We start from the raw sequence: 14,746 nt of genomic DNA, 5'->3' as shown, positions 1-14,746 counted from the left end.
CCGTTCTCAGTGAACCGTAACGAAAAAAGTTTCGGATCGACCCTGCAGACGGAAGCTGCACTGCTGGGCTTCTTAACACCGTGCGCTAAAATACAAGTGGTACACCAATTTTTCCGTGCTCCTATTTCGTCCCGCTGCCGCTGCGGTCCACTTCAACCGTAAAAATTCATGGCCATTCAGTCATCATAATCACCGTCAATGTGTCCACTGCAGGATGACAGCCTCTCCCAGCACACTGCAGCTGACACCATGCTGTGCCTGTAAACTACCTATACGTAATCGTACCGTGTACTGATTGGCTATCCTCGACTTGCCGCGGTTACTCCAGCACACCACTGGTTACTACGCGCTACACCTTTCGAGGCCTGCCCATTTCCAGTTGCTCGTCTTGATTTCAACTAGGATATTTGAGGCTTCTGGCTCTCGAATGCATCCCGCCGTCTTCCTCTAGTTCTGTTGTGGTATGCCTTTGATATTTTGGTCCGTCGGTCGTTGGTGGTTCTTAGATTCCCAGGTTCTTTTGTTATTTTCCAAGTCTCTGCCACATACGCTAGTACCGGTACAATGAAATTATTCACACTTTTCAAGAGTATTGCTTGCTGCTGGTCACGACTTGAGAGGGACTACCACATGGGCGCCAAGCCACTTTTATTATTCTCTACATATTCTTCTGATCGGGGTGCCCTGTGATTTCTTGGCAAACATATATATGAACACTTGGAAAACATTTAGTGGCTGACCACCAATACCAATTTCACCTTTTCGTAACAGGTTACTCAAAATTACGTTATAGTTTTTTGCACACATATCGTAAATCTCACTTCAACTCTGTCAGCAACCAAGTCACCGCGGAAAATATAGAAATACGTTTCTGGAATCGGCAGGAAACATTTACGAAACGCCAGCACTGTGCGATTTCAATGCAGTTTGTGCATGCGGCAGATACAACAGTTTGTTAGCCGTGTACATTATAGTACCGACTGAAATCTAAATTTCAAGGTTGCATATACCCACGGACGGTATTCTCGGTGGTCACTTTCGGGGAACTTTCCCGACATTTCGCGTGGCTATACCCGTACGCGTGTGGCGACAGTGAACACTCGACACTTTACTACGACAGGGTTCTTTGCATTGTTCAGGGTTCAGGCACGCTATCCCCGGTAGACCCGACGCATCGATCCACCGTTAATGAAGCGAAATCTTGCGAAAGTGAAATTATTATCCACAGCGAATTCCCGGAATTCCGGACCAGGATATGGATATATCTTTGACCCATCCTGCGCCTTCAATTTATTCCCGTCGCCATCCTGCGGCCATCACGCGTGCTTGTGCAAACATTGTGTTGGGATATAATGCTGCCGAGTCAGGTGACACAAGAGAAGTCAGTGACGCCGCTGTTGTCTCCTGTCTCTGTGAGCGCGTCGTGAGAGACTCAAGCGCGCGGTATTCGCGTGCCTTGGACGCACCATGACGTTGCCCTCTGCGAGTGACTTGTTGGGCGGCGGGCAGCCATGTTCAGTGGCCGGCATCCTTATTCTAAGAAAGATGCCCACCAAGGCCAGGACTAAGGCCACGATGACTGCGACGCAGGCAACTGTGGACACCAGAAAGGTGCTGCGCACAAGTGGAGAGATGGTGGACATTAGCAATGTAACATATTCAGGTACTTAGGTGAGTTTAGAAGGCAGCAAAATAGCGTTGTCCCAAGCTGGCAGAAGACAGAAAATCTGGAGAACGCTTAAGCTTCGCCTTTAAGAATAGAAGGCAGTAGCATTCAAAGATCCCCGACTACTACTCACGCTTCCCGGCAACTGCAGCTTATGTAACCGTAATGTTTACCGGGAAACGCTGGCAGCGAATGCTATGCGCGAAGGCCAGTATAAACGCCCCCTTGCGTGGGCCGATCCCGGAGGTTGTGCACAACCTCGCCAGAAAAATTACACAATTTTCAGGTTTCTATTATTACAGCTAAGTGCAATGCCGGGTCGACCCACGGCGGGGGTGAATCAGGCGTTAAGCCTGCTTCGGCCCATATAGTGTTCAACTCCACAGCGAAAAAAATAACGGCTATATAGTATACGACCCTTTCGAACCGGTTCTACTTGATTTGGACAACTTCTAGTGGCTGACCACTAATACCAAATTCACCTTTTCATGACAGGTTACTCAACATTAAATTACAGTATGGGTTCATCTCCGCAGCGAATAAAGTAACGGCTACGATCGGTTCGAACCGGTTCAACTATTAGTCGCCAGCCACTAGTACCAAATTCACCTTTTCGTGACAGGTTAGTCAACATTACATTATGGTATAGATTCAACTCCGCAGCGAAAATATAAAGGCTACGACCGGTTCGAAATGGTTCAACTTGATTTGGAAAACTTCTAGTGGCTGACCACTAATATCAAATTCACCTTTCCTGACAGGTCACTCAATATTACATTATAGTGCACCCCATACGTGGGCCGATACCGAAGTAGCGCAATATCGGGCCCATCCGCAGCGGAGGCGAAGCAGGTTTTAAGCCCTCCCCGTACGTGGGCCAATCCCGAAATAGTGCAATGCCGGGCCGACCCTCGGTGGAGGTGAAGTAGACGTTAAGCACTCCCTGTACGTGGGTAGATCCCGAAGTAGTGCAATGCCAGGCCGACCCGCGGCGGAGGTGAAGCAGGTGTTGAGCACTACACACACGTCGGCCCATCCCTAAGATAGTGAAATGCCGGGTCGACCCGCGGCGGAGGTGAAGTAGGCGTTAAGCACTCCCCATACGTGGGCCGATCTCGAAGATAGTGCAATGCCGGGCCGACCCTCGGCGGAGGTGAAGTAGGCGTTAAGCACTCCCCGTACGAGGGTAGATCCCGAAGTAGTGCAATACCAGGCCGACCAGCGGCGGAGATGAAGCAGGCGTTAAGCACTCCCCATACGTGGGCCGGTCTTCCGAAAATTTCCGTGTATGTGTAAGTATATGTGTATGCCACACCTTGCTATAAGACATACGGTATATGCGGGTTATATTGTCACATCATTCTATCGCTAATGTTGCTCATTTGCTCATAGCTTGTCTTACATTAATGACAATTACATTGCGCGAAATGTTGAGAATGACAGCCCACAAACAAATGTCATGAAACAAAAAAAAAACACTGACAGCGCATGGCTTTTATGTTTAATTTTCTCAGACTTAAATATTAAAAGAACAAAACGAAAAGTCAGTCGCCTTCAAGTCTGTGAAGAAGGATGACCAGTGAAGCTGTGAATATGGACCCCTTACTGGCGAACTGCACCTCCACCTCGGCTCGGCCCGGGATTATCTTCGGCACTATCCTTCCGACTTATTTTTGATTGTAGGAGACAGAAAACTTGCAGTCTTGTTTGGGGAAACTAACATAACTACCTGTTTTAGATATGCTGACGTATATTTGGTCTGCATGGCAGAAAACCAAAGCGAACTAGTTAGCATAGGCACTGTTATCAGCATGTTCAAGAAAGCGTATGAAGACCTAGAATTGCCGTACGAGACTACTACCGAAGGTCGATTGCAGTACCTTGACATAAGCATAAGACTCAGCGGCTCCCACACGTGCTGGTGCTACAAAACTAGAGGAGAGAAAGAAATCCTGCGATATGATTCTTCTCATTCAAAAAATCGTAAAAAGAGGCATCTCTAAGGCTTGCATCAGTCAAGCAGCTGAAAAATCATGCCGCCATGCTGTGAGGGAGGGCGCTGATTTGCAAGTAAGCTGCTTAAAAAACAGTGGGTACCCCCCTATGTATGGTGGTGCAAATCTATGAAAACATGTTGCCCAAAATAGGGCCAACACAAAAAGGCAAAAAAAATAACACCGGAAAAAGAAAGATTGGGGAAAAAAACACGTGGTCTCGCCTTACATGCATGGGTTGTCACATAGAATAAGAAGGACATTCCAAAGCCATGATGTCCATGTACTGTTCTCCGCTCCGCAAACAAAAAAAAAACTAAAATGCATGCGCACGAGGGTGAACGCAGCATCCAAAGAAGGAAAACCAGGTGCGACATTCTGTCAGACTAGGCACGTTAAGAAGTAGGTGGAATGCGCTAGTTCAGTGGTTCACCAGGTCCCACTAGATTGCGGGAAAGTGTACATTGGGCAAACCGGACGCTGTCTAAACGACACGTTACGGCATCACAAATACACGTGCCAGCTTCTGACAGCACCTAGCAACTTGGCTGTGCACTGCAAGCAGTGCAAATGTTCTCCGCTACTAGAAAGCCCCACGGTCAATGGCACATCAAAAGCAAAAACGGAGAGAGAAATATGTGAGGCACTTGCAGTAGCAAAAGAAAAAGAGAAGTGCGTAAGCCCTCCGTCCATCACGCTTATCGAAGCTGAGGTCGAGTTAGCCAGGGCGAACGTGTGCAAGTGAACGATGTTTTTCCGGCCCAAAAGCATCATCACATGTCGTCACCTTGTCATATCTTTTTATATATCTCCACCCCCCCTCGCCACACCTTGTATATGAGCGTGTTATTTAACAGCATTAAACAGTTGGTATAGTTTGCGCCACGTACGTCCGCGTCTTGTTACTTATGTTCGTCAGTGTAATATTTGGCGCAATACAATCATGATCGCCCACCAACTAGCCCCGTTGATTGCTTTACTAAGTGTAAAGGATGCCTCGTGAGTGCGCAGGCATCCGCCTTCATCCGCTTTAGCGTATGTTAAGGTGACTGTCAACTTTTTTGTTTGTCCTCCATTCAATTGGAGCCAGTCTTATGTGCTGACTCACCCATCTGGTTTTCTCTCTTCGGTGTCCGGTACAGCAGCGTCATTTTTCTGAGCCGGAGGCTCAGCCGAGATTGAAGGCTCAGCCCGGAAGGGAGGCTCAGCCCGGAGCGGAGGCTCAGCCCAGAACGGAGGCTCAGCGCGGATCGGAAGTTCAGGCCGGATCGGAGGCTCAGTCCAAGTCGGACGTTTAGCTTGAATCAGAGACTGAACATGAGTCGGAGCAGGTTGCTGCATCGAATAAAAAGAACATGGAACGTGTACAGGGATCCTAAGTTAGCGACTGCATCGGGGCGGGCGTGAAAATGTTTCCTGAAAGCAGATGAAAACAACAACACAAATGTTCCATGTACAATGTGCAGGCGCTATTTGATGCTCATAACAGCAGACATTGATTTAAATTTTATAGCACACAGAAAACCAGCGCTACTCGGGAGAGTTGAGTGCTCATTGAAAAGGTTCGCGTCGAGCGCTCTAGATGTCGACGGTGAATCCTAGGCGAATCCGATGTAGCCGACTGCTTTATAATGGATGTCCTGTGATACACCAGATGAAGCTTGAGCTAGGCGCTAATGCCAAATTTTTCTGTTTTACTTGTGACACGCCAAAACATGGTGATGTAGCTACAACGGCAAAGAAAAACTTAGGTAAACTTGTTGCATTTAAAATAAAAGTATGCTTTTTAGAACTGGAGAGTGTAAAATTTTAGCTATAGATTAACTTCAAACATTTACTAATGTTTACAACAAATGCGAAATAAAAGTCACTATTGCAATGGTAGTCTTGCACTCTCTTTCTCATTGTGTGCATAGAGTCATCTCCCCTGTAAGGCATACCAACTCCTACAGAATGTTTTATTTTTGAAGACTCTCTGTACTTTGCAAGGTATTCGGCGCAACAATTGTCAAGGACAAGCAGAACGCGTAGGACAATGGTGCGCAATCTCCAAATTTATTCCAACTCTCCTTAAAAACCAAGGGCGTTCATTCCGGGCTTGTTCAAAACGTCTTTGCAGATAGCAACCTTGCAGGTTTCCGAAAAAAAAAACCAAGAATGCTTTTGTGGTATTTTTATTGATTCATATAAAAACTTTTAGTATTCTTTGGCATATAGGAAACTATTGATTCACGTACAAGAATGCTCTGATATGTTTCCGCGCACTTGCGTTTCAGAACACATCTGCTTCGACAATCCCAAGCTTTTACTCAATTCGATTTACTTTCATCTTAACGCTAAATATACAGAATGGAATGACGACATTTTAATACAAAATCAATGCACGTCTATTTGCTCGTGTTTGGCGCCTTAGCGATATACTTAAGCCATTTTGGTAGTGCGTTCATATATTTTGAATGGTTTCTGCTTTTTAAAAGTGTTCAGGCATGTAGACGACCTTTTAGTTCTTTTGAAGTTGAAATCAGAATCCACGGTGAACAATCGTTCAAAGCCATTAACAAAACAGAGAAATCGTCTCCCACTAACGGTTGTATTACCCGCTGATGGTATCATGCACTCGACACATTTTAAGTATCGCTCTAGAGCTAATAAGCATTTGTGACATAACTATACTCATTCATAACTTAGTAAAAAAAAATACTCGCCACCCTGGCCCTGCGAAAATGGATGCCCAGTGAAAATGTTGAAAACTACCTCTACAACTGCTGAGTGCGGTATGCAATGCGGGTATCAGTTCGAAAGGGCTTCCTCAATAAGACCCGTACGAACATAAAGCTCTACTACAACGCAAACAAACGGGTTTCTATTGAGCAAAAAATAGTGATTATGTCATTCTCGCACAGCACAACGCATTGCCCCAATAAGACTGCGCGTCGAACGAGTGCACAAGTGATTTCTTCTGCATGAGGTACCTGCTATCCCAACTGACACGCGAACAAGGCGGATAAAAACTTTGTCGGATTCAGTTCTGTAGTTTCTATGCGTTTTTTCACCCACTACATAGCTAATCAAGCGAAGTTTTTGACTAGGGTTCTGGGATTGTTTCGCGTCCGCCGGCAGAAAACTATCATCATGAATGGCTCATACCCCGTAAGCGCTCGGCAAAGCACTCAGCGAAAGCGAACGGTGCTTACTTCCTTTGGAATCAAGCATACAACATACAGGACAGCATAAGTTTCAATAAAGAACAAGCTATAATAAAGCACTCGAACCACATAATTGATGATCAGGCGCTCGTGATAGCAATGCGAAGCCAGTAGCGCTCCCGCATACGTTACCCGGTAAACATTACTGTTGCACAAGCTGCCACGGCGACGCAGGCTTGCGACGTGGGGTGTGACGTCCCTAGCCTTTCCTATAAGATAACCAGCCTAGAACCTGATTTAAGTGTTGTAGCACCGCCATGGGCGACGCGGTGCTCTCAAAATTACCGTTATTCCCATTTCTATCATTACTCTAAAATACCACTACTGTCCTCACTCTAAAGCCATAAAGCACTGCATAGCCCCCTCAGTAGCAGCAGTGGTGGTTTTCAACAACTTCGCTGAACATTACATCGCCTCCAGAGGGGGCGAAGAGGAAGACGGCTCACGTGCATGTAGCGCGAGAATAAAACATGCTAGTGCGCTCGACCTTAGTGACCGTGGTATCGGGCGCCCCCGAGATCCTGCGGCAGCATGGCTGGCCAGCCTAAATAAACCGTGGAGACGGCGGCTACCCCTTCGTGCCGCCTTCCACAAACTGCTGAAGCCGGATGACCGAGCCCAGCCATGCCAACTTCGACTCGCCGACTCTACCAAGGCGAGAGTGACGTTGCATCACGTGGCCCGGCAGACGTTCCGCGGTTGTAGAGTGTCGTGGAATTCTACAGCGACATGCTGAACACGTGGTTCATCAAGCTGGACACCCACTTCCGTGTAAAAAAAGATTCCAGGCTCTGGCTGTGTTCCACGCTCCGGCTGCCAATCCCCAGACCGAACTTCTGGGAAAACTTGCGGGTAGCGGTACCTGCTCACTACGTCACCTCGAGTTCTCAGTGACAGCATCTCTCGCTATTTGAGCCATCGCGTCATTTCGTGTCTTATCGTCACACATCGCATGCGTCCAGTCATGCTGAACATCAGCACGCACCAACCCCAACATCAAACCTCTACTCAGTCAGTGAGCCTGCTCCTCATTCCAAAAGCAGCTGCGCGGCGACAGTTCTCAAGAAATTCACTGGCCCAAACGCAAGCTCTTTCAGCTACTCTACGTCCTGCCGATCTTCTCCCTTGGGCCTTCCCACGAGCTGTCCGTTTTTCGTTCAGGAGCACCTCACTCATCAGCGATTCAGAGGCTCTCCCACGGGCTCTAGTAGGCCCAAATTCCACTCTCGCGGGTAATGCCACAAGCACGACCTTCGCGATGCCTTCAGCGACCACCCGAACCCTGATGCTATCGTCATTAGAGATTTCGCCGCAAGAAACAGCAGGCGAGCCTACCGACGTTCTGAGCTCATACCCTTCGCGGATGCATGGCGTACCAAAGTTCTCAAGGGGCAGCTCTGCTTTTTGGTTTCTTCAGCCAAAGAATCATTTCTACGTCAACAACGCGACTGACCAACACTTGCGCTGCCTCCGCGTAAGTCGCGAGCTGCCAGACGGTCTTCTTACGGTGATCCGACTTCTACCAGGCCCGGGAAGCTAGGAGAACCCGCGGTAGGTCGCGATTTCGCACTACGGCATCGTTGTGGCTCCGCCTCGCTCACAGCCTGCGCTGCCGGTGCTGCCTGATACACCTCTCTCGGATCGTGTGAAACCGACTCTATCAACGACGACAGCATCTACTTTCCATAACCCCTCTGACGAAAGCACTGGCAAATTTACGCAACAAACCAGCAGCGGCCGGACTGAACACACCATCTCGAGACCTAAGTCTTGCTGGTCGTCACAATACGCCGCCCTGCAGAACCGTATAGCCGCACCTGAAATAATAATAATATTTGGTGTTTTACGTGCCAATACCAATTTCTGATTATGAGGCACGCCGTAGTGGAGGACTCCGGAAATTTAGACCAACTGGGGTTCTTTAACGTGCACCTAAATCTAAGTACACGGGTGTTTTCGCATTTCGCCCCCATCGAAATGCGGCCGCCATGGCCGGGATTCGATCCCGCGACCTCGTGCTCAGCAGCCCAACACCATAGCCACTGAGCAACCACGGCGGGTGCACCTGAAATGGTGACGCAGCATGAATCACCAAAAGTTACAAGGCCCAGCGCCACTACTACTACTGCGCCTCTACTGCCACCGTTGCACGCCGTTCAACGACGCCGCCTTCTGTGTTGATTCTCTCAGCGTCTTAAACTCTCGGCACGCGCCAAGAATCCGCCTACGCCTCAACTCTGCTTGCCGAGTTGCACCGTACTGGGCGCGCTGACGTTGACAACACAGGACTACGTCCCCAACGCAGAAGAAAATGCGCCCTGTGTCCAGGCACTCTCAGCCACGACCACCAGAGCGTTATTTGTGCCTTTGGCCGCAAAATGTACTTTACCTGTAACGGACGCTACGAATCGCCACTCATGTAAACGAGCTTGCAGACTCTTTCAATCGCGATTCGCACTTGGAGGGGGGCGCTGTAGCGGCACGCCTATCGACTCCAGAGCCGCTGAAGGTCATGTGCATGTAGCGAGAGAATAGAACACGCTAGCGCACTAGTCCTGAGCGGCCGCGTTATCGGGAACACCGAGAGATCCCGCGACACCATGGCTGGCCAGCCTAGGTAAGCCGTGGCGACGGCGGGTACTTCTTCGCGCCGCCCCCCAGAGATATATGTTTTATTTTACTAAGCTTCGACGGTTCCATCCAAAGCTTCCGCTCAGCTCTTATTTCCCTTCCTTTGTGGTATCCACTCCTCTAAATTTTGTATCTAAAATGCGGTTTCACGGAATTCACAACACAGCCACGCTGCGTAGCCCTCGCAGAGCATTTTATGCGCAGGTCTCGAGAGCAACTAACGGCCTTCTTACATCGAATGCAGGAGCCTGTTGAGGAGCCGGTACCGCTGGGATCTGGTCGGTGCGAGAAGAGGGCAGCGTCGCGAAGGCGCCATCTTGCGGCTTCGGACAAGCGGCGGCTGAAGCAGGGACCTTTTTCGGAGTCTTCGGCTTTTCCCTCGAGCTGTCGTAGTCGCGAGAGTCGCGTTTCTTCCTCCACCGCTTCCGGCTGCGGCTGCTGCTCTCCGTCTCGGACTCGGCCCAGTCGGGACTCCTGGGAGGTGAAGAGGGAGATGTGGCATGCACTATTGCAGTGTTTAATTAGTCCCGATAGTGGGTTGCATTTCGCATGTACTGGCACGCACTGGTTATGAAAGGCTGTTGGCTGTAGACTCACGTGTCCCTAACCGGCTTACTAGATATCAGGTAGCGTTAGGCTGCTGAGCACGAGGTCGCGGGATCGAATCCTGGCCACGGCGGCCGCATTTCGGTGGGGGCCAAATGCGAAAACACCCGTGTACTTAGATTTAGGTGCACGTTAAAGAACCCCACGTGGTCAAAATTTCCGGAGTCCCCCACTACGGCGTGCCTCATAATCAGAAAGTGGTTTTGGCACGTAAAGCCCCATATATTATTATTATTACTATTATTATTATTATTATTATTATTATTATTATTATTATTATTATTATTATTATTATTATTATTATTATTATTATTATTATTATTACATCACGTAGCGTGAACGTTTACTTGCGATAGGAAGATATATTCGTTATTTTGACTGGTCCGGGTGTCATTCTGTTCGGAAACTCCCGAGTGTCACATGTGTAATCGCAGAAAATAAAAAGAAAAGCGCTAAAAGTACGAGGATGATCACTGCATTTGGAGAAAACAACCCGTCATTCATCGAGTGCATGCCAAATGACGCTGCGCCGAAGCAAACAGAAAGACTTTAGCAAGGCCTGTAATGTATCCGCTTCTACAACGTAACTTCTAGGACTGCGACCCATGGCGGCCACTTATCAGCAAGCGCACTCACGCCAGGTGCGTCGTGTGCAAGAGGGAGCTGCTCTCGCTGCAAATTTTACACGCAGTTTTACGGGAATAGTGCGCATCGTTCTTCAGTAACGTCTCCTGCACGTTCACCTCAAGAAATACCAGCGTCTCTGTAGGTAAGCAATACACGAACTCTCTAAAGGCCCGTTCCAGAAGAAAGAGAAGTGCAGGTAATTTTATTGAGCCCTACTCGCGAATGCCATGACTGCATTGCCTTCGGCAACATAGATAAAAAAAGATTGGAAATGGAGACATTATCACGTTTGCTCCTTATTTGCCGCTTATTAGCCCACGCACCTCGAAATTGGCGTGCGCGTCATTCCTAACTCGGCCGAAAATTCTCTAGATATTTATGTTAACAATGAAAGGGTAAAATTTTCATCCACTCGACTGTAGCACAAAGCTACAAAGGAAATTCGTGCGGGTTTCTCAGAAAGGAAACTTCGCAGTTGAAGGAAGACTAGTTCTGATACGGCATTCAAACCCGGGATCAACGCCTTACCGGGGCGGTCGCTCTACCACATTCAGTATCTCAGTCGGTTAATGGTTGACGACCTTTGAGAACACCGCGAGTACACCTGCATAATGCTTTCGAGCGCTTCCAGTCATAGTAATATATTCGTTGTTGTAACGCTGCATATACCTTTGGAGACGTATCTTCCTTCGAGCTGCTAGCCATGAATTCTCGATAAGGTTTCTTTATATATATATATATATTGTACTGAAGGCACTGGGCAGTGGGCATGGTGCTGGTGTGCTGGTGCAAAAGAAGAAGACGACGAGAAGTGCTTGCTTCCCTATTACGATATAGCGCCGATCTATTTGTATGCCTAGCGCTACAACCGAACACCCCCGTTGCAATATTATATATATATATATATATATATATATATATATATATATATATATATATATATATATATATATATATATATATATATATAAACTCGATCCTAAAAAATCTACCGGCCCCGATCAAATTTCTAACTCATTCTTAAGTCGATACGCAAGTTGGACATCAAAGTATCTATTTAAAATATTCACTCTTTCTCTTCAAACATCAGTGCTACCAGATGATTGGCGCAAGGCTGCAATAATTCCAATACATAAATCGGGCTCGAAATTAGATTTAAATAACTACCGCCCAGTATCATTAACAAGCTCATGCTGCAAAATAATGGAACACGTAATATTTAAGGCCATAATAACTCACCTAGAAACAAACGAACTCCTATATAAACAACAACATGGTTTCAGAACAAGCCTGTCAACCATAACCCAACTAGCAGAGTTAACTCATGACATAGCTAACGTACTTAATAATTATGGCCAATTAGGTGCAGTTTTTTTAGACTTTTCTAAAGCGTTTGACGTAGTTCCGCACCATGATTTAATCACAAAATTATCGGCTTTCGGTATTAGTAATAAAATAATATCCTGGATCAACAGTTTTCTAACCAATCGTAAACAGAGCGTTTCAATCGATAATAATCTTTCACAACCACTCGAAGTTTACTCCGGAGTACCTCAAGGATCAGTTCTGGCACCACTTTTGTTCTTGATGTACATAAACGACATCCAGTTCTGCGTTAAAAACTCAATTCAGATGCGCCTGTTTGCTGATGACTGTGTCGTGTACACAGTCGTACACAACCAAGAAGACCAAATAGAACTTCATAATTCACTTCAAACAATTTACTCTTGGTGCAACACTTGGGACATGAAACTAAACACATCAAAAACACATTACATGTCTTTCACAAATAAGAAACTCCCGCTTAACTTTTCATATTCGATCGGAAGGTCAACAATAAACAAAAGCAACCAGGTAAAATACCTAGGCATTAAACTCACGCCTAACCTTAACTGGGAGCCTCATATTTCGACCATGTGTCAAAAAGCCATAGGCAAACTGACCTTTTTAAAAAGGAGACTGCGCGCAGCACCACCACACCTCAAACTAAACGCGTACAAAACACTAATAAGACCATGCCTAGAATACGCTGATCTAATCTGGAGCCCTCATCAAAAATCTCTTATAAACAAAATAGAACGCATACAAAAATTAGCAGTTAGGTTTGTATATTCGGACTACAAAAGGCAATCCAGCGTCTCGGGTCTGCTAGCAAGGGCTAACCTAAAACCCCTCTCGCAGAGAAGAGTAATTTCGCGACTAAAATTCATCTATCAATTATACCATGGTCATTTCCAAATAGCACGTTCTCATTACCTCCAAGATCCTCCAAAACGTTCAACCAGACTTAATCACTCCAAAACAATCTATCTTCCCCCAAGTCACGTTAATGTTCACAAGCATTCCCTTTTTCCGTCAGCCATTTCCCAGTGGAACAAATTAACTAACGATATTGTGTGTTGCAATAACATCGACTCTTTTATTAACTGCATTCAATGTATTGACTTGTCATCGTGATTTTTTTTTTTTCATTGCATCTCTGTACCACTCCTGCACGGGCCGTGAAGGGCCTGCAGTATATTCAAATAAAAAAAAATAAGAAGCTTGCGTGCAGGAAGGTTGTAGACAATAACTGCGAAGCCTCCTCTGCTAGCGGTGGGCCGAACGAGCGGTTCGCGCCGACGGCTTCGAGTCTCACTCAGCTTCTCGACCTTTTGGCTAAGATCAAAGTGTAGTCCCACTCACTTTCCTCCCTCCTCGCCGGGCGGTGGGCGCTGGCGCTTCCCGTCGCGCCACCTGTGCTTCCTGTGTTTCTTCGTGCTGCCGGCCGTGGTGCTGGCCGTCTCGGCCCTCGCCGAGGCCGTGCTGGGCTCGTCATTGGTTTTGCTGGGTCCGTGCATGGGAGTCGGGCGCGAGAGATGGCGGCTGGACGCCGAGGACAGCGACGACTACCGCGCCGACGAGACACTGCACGCAGGGCTCGCTGAAACGGGGGTTACGCGGTGTCGCCACGGGTTCGCGAGCGCGCAGGGTGCTGTTGCTGATGATGACGATGATGATTCGAAACAATGGATCACAACCACAAGGAGGGAATCGGCAAGAAGCGGGTCGCAAAACGAGGAGACGACACGTGGAGGGGGACGAGCGCCAATAAATAAAGCTAAATATTATTAATAATGTTACGATTATTTCAAGTTACACGAATATTTCCTAAATATTCAACAATAAGGCGGACAACATGTTCTCAGCAGTCCGTCTACTACAAGATAAGAAGGAAATGATTTCAAAACGAAAGAGAAGCGGGAAAGAAAATGAAGAAAAGCAATGACCGCTTGAGTGATGACCGAGATGAGATGAGAACACCAAAGGGGAAAATAAAGAGGGGCGAATGTCCAATTAGTGCAGCAGTATTTTTTTTCTGTGCTAGAAATGAAATGACAAATATTCTGCATTCTGCTTTCATGCGAGATTGCATGTTTTCCTCGTCTTTTTCGCTGCAAATGCGTGCAGGTCGACGCGATCATTCGTTATTATGCGCGCATCGGTTGTCAGTCAGATCACCGAAATGGAGCATGACTTCGGGAAACAACCAGAAACGTCTATAGTGGGAATTAATTCTCCTATCAGCTGCTCTAGGTCATGCGAGAAGATGATGATAAGCGAGGAGTCAACTGATGATGATGATAATGGCCATAGGACTTGCGCTGCGCTTTGTTAACTCATGATGGTGAATAGCACACCACGCGAAAGCAGACACGAAAAACTAAGGAAAAGAGCACACGGTGTCCTGGTTTCCTTCGTGTTCGTCAATAAAGTAACTGGTTATATGTAATTGGTACTGGAAAATGGGGTTGAATTACAGTAAGCGTTCCTCAGTAAAATCAATAATCGATCAATTACAGAACTACCAAAAAATGTAATTGATTACAGGCAAATAATTACATCTAATTTGTTACATAGAAGTGTGGATCTAAAACCTCTAAATGCATCTGCTACTGTCATGAGCTTTCCTTGTAAAAATGGAATAGTACATGCCTGCACCAACATGACGTTGACAGACACTAATGGTGGGGGGA

At 47.0% G+C, this 14,746-nt stretch overlaps 1 protein-coding gene across 3 annotated transcripts in view; it reads right to left on the bottom strand.

Annotated features, from left to right (window-relative positions):
* The window catches only part of LOC135907165 (neuroligin 4-like), a 42,498-nt gene extending 28,809 nt beyond the window's left edge, over positions 1-13,689 (bottom strand). For all 3 annotated transcript variants that reach the window (XM_065438834.1, XM_065438835.1, XM_065438836.1), the window contains exons 1-4: positions 13,416-13,689; positions 9,731-9,971; positions 4,769-4,995; positions 1,467-1,614 (exon numbers count right to left, since the gene is read on the bottom strand). In XM_065438834.1, coding sequence (XP_065294906.1) covers positions 1,467-1,614; positions 4,769-4,995; positions 9,731-9,971; positions 13,416-13,570 — 771 coding nt within the window. In that variant the 5' untranslated portion in view covers positions 13,571-13,689. The remainder of the gene's footprint in view (positions 1-1,466; positions 1,615-4,768; positions 4,996-9,730; positions 9,972-13,415) is intronic.
* Positions 13,690-14,746: the final 1,057 nt, after the last annotated feature.

The sequence above is a fragment of the Dermacentor albipictus genome, chromosome 4 (genome assembly GCF_038994185.2).
Source record: "Dermacentor albipictus isolate Rhodes 1998 colony chromosome 4, USDA_Dalb.pri_finalv2, whole genome shotgun sequence".
NCBI classification, from domain to species: domain Eukaryota; kingdom Metazoa; phylum Arthropoda; class Arachnida; order Ixodida; family Ixodidae; genus Dermacentor; species Dermacentor albipictus.
The sequence above is the reverse complement of the archived record's forward strand: the minus strand, read 5'-3'. Positions and strand labels throughout refer to the sequence as shown.